The sequence below is a fragment of the Platichthys flesus genome, chromosome 3 (genome assembly GCF_949316205.1).
Source record: "Platichthys flesus chromosome 3, fPlaFle2.1, whole genome shotgun sequence".
NCBI classification, from domain to species: Eukaryota; Metazoa; Chordata; class Actinopteri; order Pleuronectiformes; family Pleuronectidae; genus Platichthys; species Platichthys flesus.
This window is the reverse complement of record NC_084947.1, coordinates 18,383,201-18,401,647: the sequence shown is the minus strand read 5'-3', so window position 1 is coordinate 18,401,647 and position 18,447 is coordinate 18,383,201. Positions and strand designations below refer to the sequence as shown.

The following is an 18,447-nucleotide window of genomic DNA, read 5'->3' as shown; positions in this document are numbered from 1 at the left end:
TCCCAGTTTGTCCTGGGCCATGCTATGTTCTCCTCGTGTCTGTGTGTATTTTCTCTAAGTAGGTAAATAACACTTCAGCCAAAACATAGCACAATATAATGTCCAGGGTTACCAACTGTTAAATGTCACCAGTTGCTCAACACACATGAGGCCTAGGTGGAAGCGCCAATCACTGTCTGCAAGTTGTGATGCTGGACGCAAGAGGTTGTGGTTTGACATGACTTGACTTTTTCCCTGGAGTCCTTTTGCTTTATTTAAGCAGATCCAGGTTCGCAGCTGCGGTCACATCGTGACAGTGGATCATGGATCGTTGAATGTGTTTGTAGTTCCTGTTGGCAGCTGATTATGACTACAAGTAGAATAACAAGATATACAATATGCCTCGAACCATTACTGGCAACATCTCTATCAGTAGAATTGCCATTGCTTAGGCTTGATCACTGTTACATTTCAGGCTGAAGATGTTGCACGTTATTAAGCCCTGTAAGGAACATTTTGAATTCGAGCTATACAAACAAAATTTTGGAAAAAAAAATATTAACTGATTTCTTCAGGCTAAAATAAACTCAGTCCATGGAGTTATAATGGAGCTATAATTCTTTTAACCTCACGATGTGGTGTCCTGTCATTTTAGTTTGTTAATTCCAGTCTCATCAGTGTAATTTCTGTTTCCTGTTTTATTTTGATTGTCAGTGATTGTCTTCCCAGTCCTCATGTGTTTCACCTGTGGTAAATTGCTCCTGCCTTCTCTCTTGTGTCTATTTAAGCCTCTGTGTTCCCCAAGCCCTTTGTCGGTTTGTACTTGTTGTTGTGCTACTCGTTTCTACACGTATTCTTCCATAGGTTTGTTTTGTACTGCTGTCTCCACCAGCTTCTCCTGCTTCCTTGTTCTCTGTGCGCCTTGTCGCCAGAAGTTTTCCTGTTAGTGTTAGTTTGTTTTTGTCTTGTTAAAGACCTTTTTTGTATATTAAATCCCTTTTTGTTATAACCTCTGCATCCTGGGTCCATCTCCTCCATCAAACCGTAACACACGATGCCTCTCTCAGACTCACACAGACTCATACATGATTGTGTAACATGAATGCTGTCAAGTATTTATAATTTAACTTGTTATAGTAGCTTCAGCACGGGAGACAGAACAAGATGATACAAAAGGAATAATTTCATTTTTTATTAAGATGCACGGAGATATAAAATATGAACATTAAAAGGTAATAAAAAGAGGATGAGTCATCAGGGGAATATGTACAGTGAGGGGAGGAGGGCTCCAACTGCTCAGTTAGAAGTGTCCTATGGATTCATCATGCAGTGAGGAAGATGCTTCCTGGAGAGAGGGGAAAGAAATTGATCAGGTCAATATTATGTCAAAATATAATTTTACAAAAGTTCTGACCTCTTCCAATAAGTTTGAGAGAAAAGCAGCTTTAGAACCTCATTGTTTGGTTATTATGTTTTATATTCTATATTTCTAAATGTATAAAATGATTTATTGAACTTCATTTTAAAAGTTAGATATATCCACGTGGTCGTATAATTTAGTCACATTTCATATGAAACCACATCATTATTAACGTACCTTCAGTCGTCCCTGGGGCCACTCTTTCTGAACCTTTTCTGCTTTTGGCCCTGGACACAAAAACAAACATGTCAGACGTTCAATCCGACATCAGCTGATCTAAACTCTTATCAGTGGCCGTGTTGCACCATGAAATGTAATGATGTGAACATGCATGAGTTGTATGTGAGCACTGTACTTACATAATTTTCCTTTTCTGACCAATCCGGGTAGAGCTGGTTGTGAAGCTGTTTCAGCCTCTTTGCTTCTTTATAATATTTATCCCGCTTGTTTTCTGACAGCGCCCTCCACTGTGAAGACACAGCAACACACTGTCAGTGCACTCAGCAACACACAACTACATATAACCACAGGCTGACTAGTGCACAAACAGGCATAATCCACATAGATCTGCATGAGTCGGTACAGGTCCTGTATTGAAACCTTAGATCTGTTCTCTTGTAAAGTGAAAATAAGTAACAAATCATGCACAGAAATAAAACGTACTGTCAAGATTAAAGTTAGAGGAAGGTTTTAGAAGTGTGGTCTCAGACACTGTCTGATGAAGTTTGTGTGACACTGAGTCTCAAACCTACAGAGCAAAGACACATACCTTCTTTCCAATGATCATGCTGACAGTGGCAGAGTCAGTGGATTTGTGGGTGGCCAGAACGTTTGGCCTCTGCCCCTTCATGAAAAGCATGAAGGCGTTGGGTGGCTTCGGGACGTAAGGCCTCTCATCATCCTGCTGGCTCTCATGTTTCCTCTTTCTGTGGGAAAAAATAAAAAACAGACAGAGAACATAAATTACCAATGTGTACAACTGTGGGAGCATCTTGTACACAAATAAATATAAATATATGACACATGAGGTGACTGTGAACTAGACAGACAGACTTACTCTGAGTTGTGGACGTTCACTTGAGAAGGAACTCTGTCTCCTGGAGCTCCGTAAATCATCATCCCTTTGCTACATAAACACAATTAGACTCATTAGAAGATGTAAAAAACGTGTCTGAAGATACAAACAGAGGCTCAGAGGTGTGTGTGTTTAAATGAATGTGTGTGATACGTACAATAATCCAACAGGAGCCAGCCTCACCTCCAGGTGCCTGGTGTGCATCGCTGTTGGCACATTGTTGAACTGAAAACAAGAACACACACAAAACAGGGGGTGAGACAAACAGCCTCCTCTGTGTCATCTGTCCCCCTGGTGTCACATATGTATACCCAACCCAGCCTTGTATAATCTCTGTCCTGATCTTAATATTGTCCTCCCAAACATGATGATCCAAAGATGAATAATATCTGTTACCTGTGGTTGAGGTTGAATTGGATGCTGCTCCGCGTGAAATCCCATCCAGTTCACCAATGGAGACCCATCTCGGACATCACAAGGAGGTGATTGGTTGTTTGGTTCCTCCAACTGGTCCTGGGGTACTCCCCAGGCCACTTCCCGCATCTCCCTGTTACGGGTCTCATCTAACATTGCTGACCATATGTTCAGGATCCAGGAAGGTGGATTGTTGTCTCCTTCATCGTCGCTGGCATCTGAAATTGATAAGAAACTGGGAATGAGATACTTAAAAGTATAAAGCATCAGGGATAAAAACACCAAGTACAAAATATTTCTACTACTTCACTACAATCCAGAGGAAATCCTATGCGTTTCACTGCTCTATATTTATCTGACTGATAAATGATAATAAATATTTCTCTACCTCAGCATGCAACAAGCTTATATGCTGATAAATACATAGAAAATGCTGATAAATACATATTAATTATCAAATAAGATCATTTACTGAGAAATTTAAAAACATTATTATTTTGTTTTACAACAATCAGTCCACAGATGCATGTGTTAACAGATCAGTTCATCTTCAAACTTAGTTTTAACAAAAATATCGATGTGAGTATTACCTGGTGTGTATTCGGACGGATCAATTAACGGATAATCAAGCATTTTGAAGGTGAAGTCAATATTTGCAGATGTAATCTTCTGGCGTCTCTTTTCAGAGGTACAATTCTGGAAATGATCAAAGTGACAAACTGTTCTGAATATATAGAGTTCAACATCAAAGTCAATACTCATCATAGTCAACCTTGTTGTGGCTTTGATCATCATCATGATCATCACACTGTACAGAAAATATAGTGTGAGCTGGTACATGCACACTAGACATAAAAAGGTGGCTTGAGCCCCTACCTTTTTTTTTAAGAGAGAAAGTGCCCTTTTTCTGGTGTGCTTTAAAAAAAAATAAAAAAAATAATGTATACAGATAATCCAGTATCCAGTTGCTTGGCTATAGAAGCTGACGGTTATCTTGTAGAAAAAAAGTAACTAAACAATGCCAAACTTTTTATTTTATTTATTACTTGTAATACTTTGACTACTAATTCATGTCAAAGTTGAATGCCTTTTTTGTTAATATTTCAATAAAGTTGCTGTATTTCTCCATTTTCTCAACAGATTATCACAACAGTGTTCTTCCAGTATATTTGCAGTTTTTTTCCAGTAAAATTAATAAAATGAGTAGGAAAGGAGAGCAGAATTCACAAAGTTTAATGGCTGCAACTAAACATAGTTGCTTGGTTGGTTTTCTTATTTACACCGATAAAAGTTATAAAAAATATATACTAGAAACTAGTAGGATAAAAAACATGCAGATTATGGGATAGTTTATTTTGTTCTTGCTGCTGTAGATAGAAACTTAGTGAATACTAAAGAATACCATTGTCTCTATTTGAACTGTTGAGTATTTAACAATTGTGTGAGTTTGAGGGTATTAATTTTTTATAAATAATTATGAGAAGTGCCCTCATTCTCACTTGAGCCCCTTCCCCCCAAACTGTCTGTGCACGTCCTTGCTCTTCATCAGGACAAAGCAGTATTGTGTCCTGCCTCTCACCTTTCACAAGAAGGAACTGTGATCGAAGTGTAAACTCCACCAGAGAGCGCTGTTGTAACCAGGAACAGTAAGAAAGGTACATTAAATGTATTTTTCTTGTATTTTTTCCATTGGTTTGAACAAACTGTTCACAGCATAAAACAAAGGAACATTGAAAAGCTCTCAGTAGAGCTCATACTTCACCAACAATCTCCAGATAAAACCACATTTAAATTAAATAGAACTGGTTTATTTGAATGTGCACCAAATATCACACACTCGTAAATAGTGGTCCCCTTAATATTACAGATATTTCTCATCAAGATCTATGAATTTTTCGCATAGAAATCAACAAATCTCACACCCCTGATCCCTCTCTGAACCAATAACCAGACAGAAAACATATCCTCCTTAAGCAGATGAAATCTTTTTCATTTTTAGTTTTCCTTTCCTTCTTTTTGTGAATTGTATGTTACATCAGCACAAGACTTATGTGAGTTATAGTCTTCTGATAGTATTTAGAAAGAAAAAATTATGATAACACCAATACAAAATGTGTGAGATTTGATTCTTTGAAACAACACACGATATGTCCACAATTCAGATTTTTGTAAATGCTGCTTCAAAACATTTATTTTTTAATTGATGACACAGTCGTTGCATTTTATACAGATGTACACATAACAGAAAAAGATCTGAGACCTTGATATCCAAGTACAGAATACAATACTATTCCAAAAAAGAAAGAACTGGATTATTTGTAATTGTGCTTCCTGGCACAAAAAAGACAAGAGAAAGAGGTGAGAAAGCTTTCAGCTAAAAAAGCACCACAGTATTAACGTTTGCCACCAGCTCCAACATCAAAAGCATAACTCTGAGACAAATTTACCAGAAAATGGTGTGCAAAATTCTACAAAATTAATTTTGTAACTATGCCAAAAAGCCTCTTAGTGTACATCCGCTTCCATGTTTGTGTTTTGGTTCAATAATAAGAAAGCATGAAGTCCGGTATAAGAGTTTTATGCAACACACAAATAAATATCACAGACTACTTTAGCTTTGGAAGCCTTTCTGCACTGATTACATGGTTAAGGCTGATTTTTTGGCAGAATGTGAGAAGATTGCACTGCAGGAAAAAGTGAAGTCCTTGCACTTGGAGGACGAGGCCTGTTGTAAACTACAAAACAGGATCCAGCAACTAGAAAGTGACATCTCTGAAACTCAAGTTCTTCTTGAAAAGGAGAAAGCCAAGTACCACAGCGCTTGTCGCCAGCAAGAGGTTAGTGCCACAACAAACACAAGATTAGGAGACGTTTACGGTTTCACTCATGGATCAGTTCTGCAACAGTATTCAAATACACTCTTGTAAATATATTTGGTGAATCCAGTTAATGCAGGCGAAGCAGAAGTCTTTGTTGGAGAGAGTGGATGACCTTGATGAAGAGTGTGAAGAGCTGCAGAGGCAGTTGGGAGATGAAGAGGAGAGACAGAATCACCTACACAATGAGCTGCATCAGATGTCAGAGGAGAAGATGCAACTGCAGGCTCAGCTAACACAACAGCAGGTGTATTAGTGCTCCTATCCACAATAATACCCATAATAAATGCCTTTAAACATACAGCTCATGCTTACATTGTGTATATCTTTCCGACAGGTCTTGGGTTTTGACCTTCAAAAGGAGAAGGAGACGGTGGAAACAAACATGGGCGAACTAGAGAAGAGCGTGGTTGAGCTGAAGGAACATGTGCAAGTTCTATTGGAGAGGGAGAAGCTGTTGGTGGCTTTTCCAGAGCTCAGCGCCCAAGTGCAGGCCCAACCACAGAGTAGGCATTTATTCAATCTTAGCATGTTGACCATCTCTCTTTGGAATACACAGAACAGGAAGATGAACTCAAATAGTTAGCAATAGTGATTCCACAAGTGTGTTTCCAGTCATTTATTTGCCACCTCTCTCTGTTGTCGTCCTGTTGAATGCTTGCATATTCTTTCTTTGCAACTTTTCAAGGTACAGGAAATGTGCTTTTGGACATGGAGAAACAAATGCAGGCTAATTGTGTTCACATAAAATTTCTGGAGCAGGAAAATGCTACCCTACACAGCAGCCTGGACAAACTGAGGGAGAGAGCTCATTTTGTTTTGAGGGTAGGATGAATGGAAATTCAAAATAACTATCCACTAATCTAACAGTTCACTCTAAGCACTCTAAATAATGTTATTTTATAAATGATGAATCATGATACTGTGGCTTAATTGTTGCTTTATCTCTTCCTTGTTCAACAGGCACAGCAGTGCAGCACGGCTGGGACGCAGTAACAGGGGGAGGGAACCAAATATACATGTTTGGTTCCCTCCCCCTATGTATGGAAGGTAGATCATGTCAACTTAATTTGGCTCCTTCTTTCTCTTCTTTTTTATAAGAAACAGACCAATACACAAGATGATGTCACATTTTTAGGATATGATTTTGTTGCAACTTATCACCTAACAAACACTATTTGGTTGGTCACACATTATATTGTTCTATATTGTGATTGATGTGTCAACATGTTAATAAACATCCCATGAGGTCAGATATTAGAGAATAGGCCTCACTCATATGATACATCAGAAAAAGGGGTAAAGATCAAATTCAAATTGCAATCTCTGAATTGAATATATTTGCTAAATACAAATAAAAAAGAAAATAAAGACAAAGATTTAAGTTTTTATGTATTTGTACATGTGTTGCAGCAGCAGTGCTTGAGTTATGTGGAGCAATCTAAACTTTACACTGTAATAATATATAAAATATACTAAATCCTAACAATTTGAAATAATTCTAAGACAATCTAGTGTCTGTGTCCCCTGAGTCTCCTGAAGCCAAATTGAAAGCTTAGAGTGAGGATGTAAAAGAAGATCATTGACATTGCTGAGGCTTGATCTGTTAAGTTTAGGGCAAAAGATGTTGCAAATTTTGAATTTGAGCTATACAAACAAAATATTATTAATTGATTTCTTCAGGCTAAAATAAACTCAGTCCATGGAGTTATAATGGAGCTGTATATCATTCTATTGTATTGTATTTTATTGTATTCAAATATACCGGCTGCTATGACGACTTAATTTCCCTTCGGGATGAATAAAGTAATCTATCTATCTATCTATAATTTTTTCAACCTAACGAGGCCTCTCTCAGACTCATACATAGACTCATGTCAAGTATTTATAATTTAACTCGTTATAGTAGCTTCAGCACGAGAGACAGAACAAGATGATACAAAAGGAATAATTTAATTTTTTATTAAGATGCACAGACATATAAAATATGAACATTAAAAGGTAAAAAAAGAGGACGAGTCATCAGGGGAATATGTACAATGAGGGGAGGAGGGCTCCAACAGCTCAGTTAGAAGTGTCCTATGGATTCATCATGCAGTGAGGAAGATGCTTCCTGGAGAGAGGGGAAAGAAAGTGATCAGGTCACTGACCTCTTCCAATAAGATTAAGAGAAAGCAGCTTTGGAAACTCATTGTTTGTTTATTAGGTTTTATATTCTATATTTCTAAATGTACTATTATCAAATGATTTATTGAACTTCATTTTAAAAGTTAGATACATCCCACGTGGTCGTATAATTTATTCACATTTCATATGAAACCACATCATTATTAACGTACCTTCAGTCGTCCCTGGGGCCGCTCTTCCTGAACCTTTTCTGCTTTTGGCCCTGGACACAAAAACAAACATGTCAGACGTTCAATCCGACATCAGCTGATCTAAACTCTTATCAGTGGCAAAGACACATACCTTCTTTCCAATGATCATGCTGACAGTGGCAGAGTCAGTGGATTTGTGGGTGGCCAGAACGTACGGCCTCTGCTCCTTCATGAAAAGCATGAAGGCGTTGGGTGGCTTCGGGACGTGAGGCCTCTCATCATCCTGCTGGCTCTCATGTTTCCTCTTTCTGTGGGTAAACATAAAAAACAGACAGAGAACATAAATTACCAATGTGTACAACTGTGGGAGCATCTTGTACACAAATAAATATAAATATATGACACATGAGGTGACTGTGAACTAGACAGACAGACTTACTCTGAGTTGTGGACGTTCACTGGAGAAGGAACTCTGTCTCCTGGAGCTCCGTAAATCATCTTTCCTTTGCTACATAAACACAATTAGACTCATTAGAAGACGTAAAAAACGTGTTTGATACAAAGATTCAAACAGAGGCTCAGAGGTGTGTGTGTTTAAATGAATGTGTGTGATTCGTACAATAATCCAACAGGAGCCAGCCTCACCTCCAGGTGCCTGGTGTGCATCGCTGTTGGCACGTTGTTGAACTGAAAACAAGAACACACACAAAACAGGGGGTGAGACAAACCGCCTCCTCTGTGTCATCAGTCCCCCAGGCAGGCTTTTTTGGTTTGAGCACCTGCCCCCTCAAATGTCTGTGCACGTGACTGGTAAGTGCCTTACCATGTGAAATTCGGTCCAGTTTACAAAGGGAGACCATTCTCGAGCAGGGTCAATATTAGGAGATGTATGGTTGTTTGGGTCTTCTACCAGGTCCTGCAATACCCCCCATGCCACTTCCAGCATTTCCCGGTTCTGTGTCTCCTCCAACATTTCTTCCCACAGGCTCATCGTCCTTGCAGGTGCGTCGATTTATCTGTCAGTGTTATCCTGTGACATTGATAGAAAAACCAGAATTCAGACACTTTTATAGAGTATAGCATAGGTCTTCAACAGGGGGTTTTCCGCGGAGGTACTGCAGGGGGGTCGCGAAATGTTTGTTTGATAAGCCAATTTGTTTAATTTTTTACAATTATTTATTTATTTTCTAACCAATTTTTTTCCACAAATTTAAATGTCTTTAAATACACATTAACAGGCATCTGACATATTGAAAGTCTGATTTGACCCTCTGCCTGACAACCTCCATACGTTCAAGGTTAAATAAGTCGTGTGCCCATCAGGGTCCGACATTTCACTAATGTGGGAGTATGTGTGCCATCCACAGATGGCTTGAGGATTCACTGTCTCTTCCACATGTATGTTTAAAATAAAAACATGAATCTGTGAATTACTTTAATAGCTCAGTGTTGTATGCAAGATGTATGTTTATAAATGACAGTGGCATGGCCACCCTGTTCCGTGCACTTGTTTAAATTAAAAACATGAATACGTGAACCTGTGTTAGATTTGAATAGCTTAGTATTGAATGCACAATAACAGGGTATCTATGTTTATATATGGCACTAGGCCCAGTTGAATATAAAGCACAATTTTATTTAATATATAAAGTAGGGGGTCCCTTCTCCATCTCTCCACCAGTTTGGGGTTCCTTGGCCTGAAAAACGTTGAAGACCCCTGGTGTATAGCATGGGATAAAAGCTCCAAGTGTAAACGATATCTACTACTTTACTACAATTCAGAGGGAAATCCTGTACATTTCACTGCTCTACATTTACCTGAATGATTAAGTCACCACTTACATTAAAGATTAAATATGTTATACAGGTCATTTAACACATGACCAGCTTGTGAAATCAGATACAACAATGCAATAACAGAAAAAAGCTATTTTCACCTCAGCATGAAACAAGTTTAAGTGCTAATAAATATATATAAAATGCTGATAAATACATATTATTGATAAAATATTATTATAAACTAAGAAAATTATAAAGATATTTTGTTTTATTGGTAACAATCAGTGCACAGGGCGTGTGTTTACAGATAAGTGGATCTCAATCATAAATACAGAAAATAAAAAACTTGCTACTTTAGAAAACAACACAATCAAACTTAGTTTTAACAAAAATGTAGATGTGAATATTACCTGTTGTGTTCTCTGATGAATGAGTTGGCTTATATCTAATAATATCAATAATTGACGTTACAGAAAGTCAATATATTGGACTGAACATTTATATTTTCTCTCCAGGTGTCTGTCTCTCTGAGGTCCAGTAGAGAAATGGTCAAAGTCGCACATTATGAATATAAAGCCAAACATCATAGTCACACATTTTTATGAATATAAAGCCAAATATCGAAGTCAAAGGTCCTTTCTCTCTGTCTGTCTGTCTCTCTCTCTCTCTCTCTCTCTCTCTCTCTCTCTCTCTCTCTAAAATAAATCATACAATTTGTTTTGTTCCTGTAAAGTCTTTTTAGATTAAGATTCATTTATTAGTCCCAACCACATGTACAGGCACACTCATGCAGGTAGGATAATTTAATCTCTGCTTTTGACCCATCTGGTGCAGGACACACAGAGCAGTGAGCAACCATGTACAGCGCTCGGGGAGCAGATGTTGGGGGAGTAAGGTGCCTTGCACAGGGGCACTAGACATGGTAGTGAGACTCTTGTATTTTTGGACAGATCAATCCAGATTCGTCTTTTGTTGTCTCTCCGTGGAGTCGAACCAGAGACCTTCTCTGCCCACCTTCTCTTACCAAGTTTCTTCCACTAGACCACCGCCTCACCATAGTGTTTTAGATAGTTTATAATACCATTTTTTATATAACATCTCGGTGTAAAAGTGAGATTTCTCCTCATAATTCTTAAACTCTGCTCTGACGATGGCTGAACAGTTGTTTTTTTTTGTTTTATCGATGAAGTTTATGTTTTTTTCATTGAGACTAACTGCACTTCAATCACCTGAGCCTAAGTGGCAGCAGTATGCCTCTTGGAGCCGGCTCTACTCGAATCAATAAATGTCACGAAGAAGAATTCATCGCGTTGTGATTGGACGGTGTGCTACTCGGTTTCAGACATGGCCGACACCAGAGAAGACGGGACGCAGGGTGGAGCATATTTCCACAAAGAAAAAATTAATTACAGCCCCGAAGACGAGGCCGAGCTGGAGAGTCAGCATTTTTGGAGAATAATCGACGCTTTTAAATTTTACAGGTAAAATATAAACGATGTTTCAAAATAAAAGAGACAGGCGATAGTGACAAGCGATGTCGTTAGCAACAAAGGATGTGACTAGGTTTGAAGGGAAGCAGCTAACTGTGCCAGTTAAGGTTGATTCAAGCGCTAGTCGGTGTTTCCCAGCTTTATTTAACCAGGTTAATTATGGCATTTATGCGACAGTTCTCTGACTGTATCTGCAGTCGTGTCTCCCATTCTAATCCAGCAAACGGAAGAGAAGGATATATGAATTAGAAATTTCCCTGAAAGACAATAAAACTGAGTGAAATGTAAAGACCAAAGGGCCGGACCCACACTATATCAATCCATAGTTAAAATCAGGTCTAACACTTATTTTTCACTCTGTGTACTTGGATGTGTTCCCTCTCTCTGGGTCAACCTGACTTGAAAACACCTGTGAACATCTTCTGCTGTCCACTGTGTTTCTTCCCATTAGGGCCCATGTCCAGGAGCGGGTCAAGCGTGCTGAGCGTCAGTTTCTGAGCCTACCACAGCACCACCAGAATTTGCTGCCATGTGTTTTGTCCAACCTGGCCCGCATCAACCGGTGTGTGGACCACAACCAGGAGGTGATGCAGGACATCGTTCACAACAGCCTCGACATGTTCGAGAACATTGGATATGGCGAGAGGGTAAGGCTTGACAAAACCAGGCTATATACTGTGCAGATACTCAAATAGTTACAATACACAGATTCTTCTTGTAGTCAGTCACTCATCGTCAAAGGAAGAAGGAAGTGCTGTGTGGCATCTGATAGATGTTCTTTGGCGAGGCAGGGACTAGGGATATACATATTTAATATTCTTTTATCCAATAAAGATGCTTATTAACTGATTATTAGCTGATGAGATTGAAACTCCCAAGGAATAAATTGATAATATTATTCAATAATATTATGTCACGGTTCTCTTTTCCTTGATTGTTGTGGTGTAGCAAGACCTCTGTGATATTGTTTTTAGTTATTGTTTTTTGTCCATGCAGGAGGATCCGAGGAAGATTCGTCCATCTACTACATTTGACATGGACAAGCTTAAATCCACCATAAAGCAGTTTGTCAGAGACTGGAGTGATGAAGGCCAGGCTGAGAGAGACTCCTGCTACCGACCCATCATCCAAGAGATCCAAAGACTCTTCCCATGTGACCAATAGTAGGAAACGTACATGCACCCCTAGACAGACATATGCATGCCAAAAATAGAGATGCTTTATTTTGCCAAGTAAACACAGAATAGAAAAAACGGATATAAATGTTTTCATTAAGATACAAACACCCAGCTTTTCTATGTGCTATGTTTTCAAAGCAGCTTGTAGTAATTCTGATCATGTGACTTCCTCAGCGTTTTCCATGTGATATGTGCATTTTGTACATTTTATTATGTCAGTGATGTGTCTAAGGTGAGCGTTCTGATTCCGGGTGCTGGGCTCGGCCGTCTTGCGTGGGAGATTGCTAGCCTGGGTTATATATGCCAGGGCAACGAATGGAGCCTCTTCATGCTCTTCTCCTCAAACTTTGTTCTCAATAGGTAACACAGACACATTTTTTATAAGTCACAACAAAAATCTTATTTCATATACAGTTGTTTGGTGCTACTCTGTAGAATACTACTTATATCCATCTATCCTCATACATTTGGACTACTCCATTCAGGTGTGAGCAGGTGAACACTCTGACCCTGTACCCTTGGATCCACCAGTTCAGCAACAACAAGAAATCCTCAGACCAAACACGACCAATCAGATTCCCTGATGTCAACCCTCAGAGTTTACCACTAACTGCAGAGTTCTCCATGGTAGCTGGGGACTTTTTGGAGGTCTACACTGACACAGGTATAAACCTTGAAGTCTTTAAACATTACAAAATAAAAAAAGTGAGTAAGGTGTTTGGGCTTTAATAATATTAAACATAATGGTCGATGTTTGGATACTTTTATTAATTACATTATACAATAGTCAATTTGAATTTTATTTTCTAAAAAGCACATACTGTGATGAAGTAGTCATTGGTCAATGAATCACCCCAGTAATATTAGATAACGGTAATCATGTTTTATTGTCCATTTCTGTCAGATTCCTGGGACTGTGTGGCTACCTGTTTCTTTATTGACACAGCTCATAATGTCATTGAGTATGTGGAGACCATCTGGAAGATTCTGAAGCCTGGTGGAGTCTGGATCAACCTGGGTGAGTCCCTCAGTGTAAGACAGTTGCATGTGAACTCTACTGGGGAACAAAATGCTTTCCAAGTGAATAACCTGGTGACAAAAGAAAAATACATCATCAACTTGTACAGCCATTTGCTCTGATATGCACCGTCTGCTGTAAGACTTTATTTAGAGGTGTGTGCATGTCCTAATCATTTCAAATCAATCTAATGTCTCTAAAATATAATTATGTTTCATAGCAAAGGGTCCTCTGACTTTTTACATTTTAATATCATTATTATTGTTCATGTTTGCACAAAATCATTGTGAGGTTTTTGGTGTAGATAGATGATAGGAAAAATATTGTAATGCGAAAATAGCACCGTTACTGTCAAAGAAAGGAATGCTGTATGAATTAGGCTCATGACAAGAGCCTGACTAATATGGACTTTTGGGGGGCAATGCCAAAATGATATTAACAATTATAAAATGTCTGATACCGATATATCAGCTGAAATATACATTTAACAAAACTGGCAATCATTCCCCAGATGTTGTCATTAAAACCTTTCGACAAAGACATAAACAGAAATCCTGATACATCTGTGAAAGTCTAATAGTGGCTGAATTTGATCAGCCACTCATTACTCACGAAATGTATGAGCTAACATTTATTAAATTGTTTAAATGTTTTTAATGTTTCTCCAGGTCCACTGCTGTATCACTTTGAGAACATGGCCGACGAGCTCTCAGTTGAACTTAGCTATGAAGATATTAGGACAGCCATGGTTAAATTTGGCTTCCACATTGAGGTAAACCAGTCAAATTACTTTTCATAGCATAACATTATATTTCCCTTCAGTTATGTTGTTCCAGTAATAAAGAAGTATTCATGTTTCTTCTGATAGGTGGAGAAAGAGTCAATGCAGACCACCTACACAGAAAACGACCGCTCTATGTTGAGATACGTTTACGACTGTGTCTTCTTTGTGGCACGAAAACCTGCAGACGTGTATTTTGACTGTGAAGAGGACGACGAACAGTCAATTTCCCCACCGGCGGCTAAGTCACCTCGGCGGGAGGGGACCGACAGCCTGACGTGACAAGAAATCCTTTGTCAAAAACAGTGAACATAGGGGAGCACAACCATCGACTGAGAAGAGATTAGACTGACGACCTGAAAAACACAATGGAAACGGGGGGGGAAATCGAGGACATAAATGTCCTTTTTGTTTTATAGTGTGTAATGTACATTTCTTTGAGAGGAGGCATTCAGTCATGATGAGTATATTTCTTTTAACCATTATGGCCTGCAGCCTTCATTGTTTTTTGCTGCGTGTGTGTACGCCATTGTCTGTGCATGTGTGTGTGTGGGCGCTGGTTCATGTGTGTGAGAGAGAGATGATGGAGAATATGATCTGAACATTTGAAAATCTATTTCTTTTTCAAATATGGTGCCAATAACTTCATCGACTCATTTGCATTGATCATCAGATGTTTCCGTTTTTTCAGAAATAAGCTGTTTTAAAGTTGGAGGTGATTTTCATTGACGTTTCTTATCAAACTTTGGAATAAAGCCAAACATTTTCAAAAATATGAGTATGCTTACTGTATCACATTTAATATGATTAACATGAACATAACCCCAAAACTCAAGTCTTTGCAAACTGAATGTGTCTGTTGTTGGGTCAATTCAAGGAGAAATACAAACAAATTTAAATAGTTCTTGCATTACATTTACCGAAAAAAAATCACCATATCGAAAAAAGTAAGTTATTTCTTTGTGAACAGTAAACATAAAATAAGATAATCCTTTATAATTCCACAATGGGGACATTTTTCAGCAGCTGCAGTCCAAAATAGGCATCAGTAAGTAATAAGTGACATGCAATGCTTAAGTTTAAGAAAAAAAAAAGATACAGATCGAATAAACACTAATATATAGAGTGTAATGTAAGTTTTTTTGGATAAAAGATTCAGCTAAGTATGTGCAGTATGAGAATATGCACAGTGAATGGATTGCACATGAACCATTGTTGCACAGTCAGAATGAATTCAGCACAGTAAGGAGAGTTAGAGCAGAGTTAACTGCAGTCGACATGAAAAGAGTGTAGTTGTAGGTTGTTCGGTCTAACAGCTGCTGGAAGGAAGGACCTTGGACACCCCTTCTTCAGACACTGGACCAAACTGTCCAGGTGGAACTGGTTGACCATCAGAGAAGACAGCATCGCCATCCTCCTCCTCTGAGCTACCACCTCCACTGGGCCACGTTCTCCGTAACGGGAGGACATCAACAAGGATGATGTGAATTCACCCGCCACCGGAAGCGTTGGAGGCTGTGGGCGGCGACAGAGACCGGTACTCTCCTCTGATTGGTTATCAGGGCTGCCTGGCAATAATTGTACTACCGGTTCCCATTGTTTTGTGGCCGAACCGTGAACACTACGCAGTGAGGAGCAGGTAGTGGTGGCGGCTCGGTAACACGTGCTGTAGGGTTGAAGCTGTACACCGGTGCGCGGACAGAACTATAAAACATGGCGAAGAGACACGCGGAGGAGCCGCTGCTGCTGCTGCACGAATTTCCCTCCAAAACACTCGCCCGCTCCCTCCTCAGTGTTGACCTGCAGCTGGGGTCAGACCCTCCGGCAGCCCGGCCTCTGAGCCGCAGCCCCCCGGCCCTGCTGGCCGTGGTTGGTGGCCGCTGCCGGAAGAGGCCGCACTCCTCCTCCGAGGAGCCGGAGCAGAAACCACAAGAACCAGGGGTTTGCGTCAAGGAGCGTGCGGCTGATGTTGTGACGCTGCAGACTCCTGGAAGCGTCCGGGAGCATCACGGCAGCGGTTCACCCGCAAACCACAAGAAACGACCCAGAGGAGACAGCGAGGTTTCTCCCCCTGGAGCTCTTGATAAAGTGAGTTTTCAACAATGTCGAAGAATCTGCACATTTCTGTGTGCAGCCCAGAGAAAGTGATGTGGTGTGGTGGCATTAACTCTCCACCAGGCGTCACCCTTTACCCAGAGTATAACTAGTTATTGTCCTCTTTCGGGCTGTAGACTGTAGGTTAGGACTGGGTATTGAAATCAATAATTATCACAAATTAATCAATAGCAATATAATTAAGGTTAAATTTACACCAATATATTGCTGATGTATTGTACAAGCCCAGTGTGGAGGTCTAATTAACCAGTCAGACTTTATTTATTTAGCAATTTATATACAAACAACCTTCCCCCCAAAACACACACACAAAGCAAGGTCTTGATAAAACTAAGAAGTAAATCTAAAATGAATTGTGTGTTATGTTAAAGATCGTATCATATGTGACACAGTAAAGCAATGCAGATTCATATTTTTGTAATTCACCTCGCAATGAAAATCAACTCAACTTTAAAACAGCTTATCCTTAGAAAAGCTGAAATATCTCATTTAGATTTCCGGGGGGGACACTGATGATCAGTGCAAATAAGTAGGTCAAATTATTGGCTCTATTGAAGAATAGATTTCAAATGTTCAAATCACATTCTCACCTGTCTCTCTGTCAAACTCACTTCTTACACATACAAAGCAAGGGCTTAATATAGCACAAAGACTTAAAAAAACACAGAGGGATATAGGTATAGATGTGGACTGATATGACCCTTTCTATCTTGATATCATTTCTGGTCATATTGTCCAACCCTAGCCCTAGCTCTCCTTGAAAAAGCTCACTCAGTGGCATCTATGTTGTCTGGACTTAGTTTATCTCACATGTCCTGTGTCAGTCTTATATGTTTTTCTTATCTCTTATGAACATGTCTCAATCCTTCTCGCTTCCTATTCACTCTTAGGTTGGAGCTGGAGACTCAGACACCGAAGACTGCGCTTTCAACACCTTCTGGTTCTGGAGGCCCCCCCTACCTAAACTCGACCTCTCACTGCTGGAAGATGACCACAGCGATCCCCAAACAAAGCAGAGGTCAAAGGTCAAAGACTGTTCCTCTGATGCCATGGAGACGTGAGGTGGCTAACATCAGTAGGCCAACATGATGATTGAAAAACATGATGTGCTCCAGTAGGTTGCCCGAATTGCATCCAGGTGAGATGCGACAACCTGACTGTCCAATGAGCCCTATCTGACTGACAAGTGGGCCTTAGAAAGTGAGTGAATCCAGAGAGTGCAAGCGTCCCCCCAAGCTGATTGGCCAATTGACCAACTGTTCATATATATTCACTCTCTACATATGCCTGATTCTTTTTTTATAAACATCTCTACATTATTCTTTGAGAAATTCAGAAAATGTTGAGAAATACCTCACCATGTTTGAGAAAGTAAAACATAAAAAATAAATCCTGCTTCCACCACCTTTAAAAAAGTCCGCTCCAAAAATGTATGATTTTCTTCGGTCCATACTCTACCCTTTCCAAGTTATAATAAAACGGGTTAATTCGTTTTTCATAATCTTGCTAAATTAAAACATAAATTCTCTGGTGGATACAGCAGTGATTTATTCTCATCCCTCGTTCAATTATATGTATGAGCAGTGACCTTTTCGTTCTATGCTGAATCCTGACATGACAAACGTGCAGCAGTATTTTATACACACATGTTTGAACAGTTCTTAAAGCAGTTTGTTGTAACCCTGCCCACATTGTGACTGTAGTGTAAGTGTAGACTCTTGTAGATGTTGTGGGAAATCTTCATTTTGAATTTGCCTCACAGAGGGCTTTAATGTGTGCTCTATTAGCAGTTTTCTTTGGGATGTTACTCTTACACATTATTGGCAATCAGTCCTGATTGTCACTGTCAGCTGTGTTTTTGGCAATAAATGCAGTTTTCTATCCAAGAATTGCTTCATGTTTGTTTACTTCAAATGTTACTTTCATCAGTTTGTCCACCAGGGGCCAAAAGCTGTGGATAAACAGAGTCAAAATAAATCATGTTACACAGATACAGAAGTTATT

At 39.4% G+C, this 18,447-nt stretch overlaps 3 protein-coding genes and 1 long non-coding RNA gene across 4 annotated transcripts; 3 read left to right on the top strand and 1 right to left on the bottom strand.

Moving 5' to 3' along the window:
* Positions 1-1,186: 1,186 nt before the first annotated feature.
* On the bottom strand, positions 1,187-2,123 carry LOC133948973 (uncharacterized). The gene is made up of 3 exons (XR_009920111.1): positions 1,759-2,123; positions 1,577-1,626; positions 1,187-1,324 (listed from the first exon to the last, which is right to left on the bottom strand). It is a non-coding gene; the product is annotated as an uncharacterized LOC133948973 (long non-coding RNA).
* Positions 2,124-5,530: 3,407 nt separating this feature from the next.
* On the top strand, positions 5,531-7,120 carry LOC133933903 (coiled-coil domain-containing protein 157-like). The gene is made up of 5 exons (XM_062381141.1): positions 5,531-5,725; positions 5,835-6,011; positions 6,102-6,270; positions 6,453-6,589; positions 6,728-7,120. Exons 1-5 carry the CDS (start codon positions 5,531-5,533, stop codon positions 6,758-6,760), a joined length of 711 nt encoding a protein of 236 aa, XP_062237125.1. The 3' UTR covers positions 6,761-7,120.
* Positions 7,121-11,198: 4,078 nt separating this feature from the next.
* Positions 11,199-15,101, top strand: carnmt1 (carnosine N-methyltransferase 1). Its single transcript, XM_062383063.1, has 8 exons — positions 11,199-11,342; positions 11,803-11,998; positions 12,348-12,514; positions 12,749-12,889; positions 13,015-13,193; positions 13,434-13,547; positions 14,216-14,319; positions 14,416-15,101. The coding sequence occupies exons 1-8, from the start codon at positions 11,206-11,208 to the stop codon at positions 14,608-14,610; spliced, it is 1,233 nt and encodes a 410-aa protein (XP_062239047.1). The 5' UTR covers positions 11,199-11,205; the 3' UTR covers positions 14,611-15,101.
* A 592-nt stretch (positions 15,102-15,693) lies between these two features.
* On the top strand, positions 15,694-18,332 carry wu:fa19b12 (uncharacterized protein LOC560551 homolog). The gene is made up of 2 exons (XM_062383051.1): positions 15,694-16,416; positions 17,334-18,332. Exons 1-2 carry the CDS (start codon positions 16,042-16,044, stop codon positions 17,502-17,504), a joined length of 546 nt encoding a protein of 181 aa, XP_062239035.1. The 5' UTR covers positions 15,694-16,041; the 3' UTR covers positions 17,505-18,332.
* The last annotated feature ends 115 nt before the right edge of the window (positions 18,333-18,447 follow it).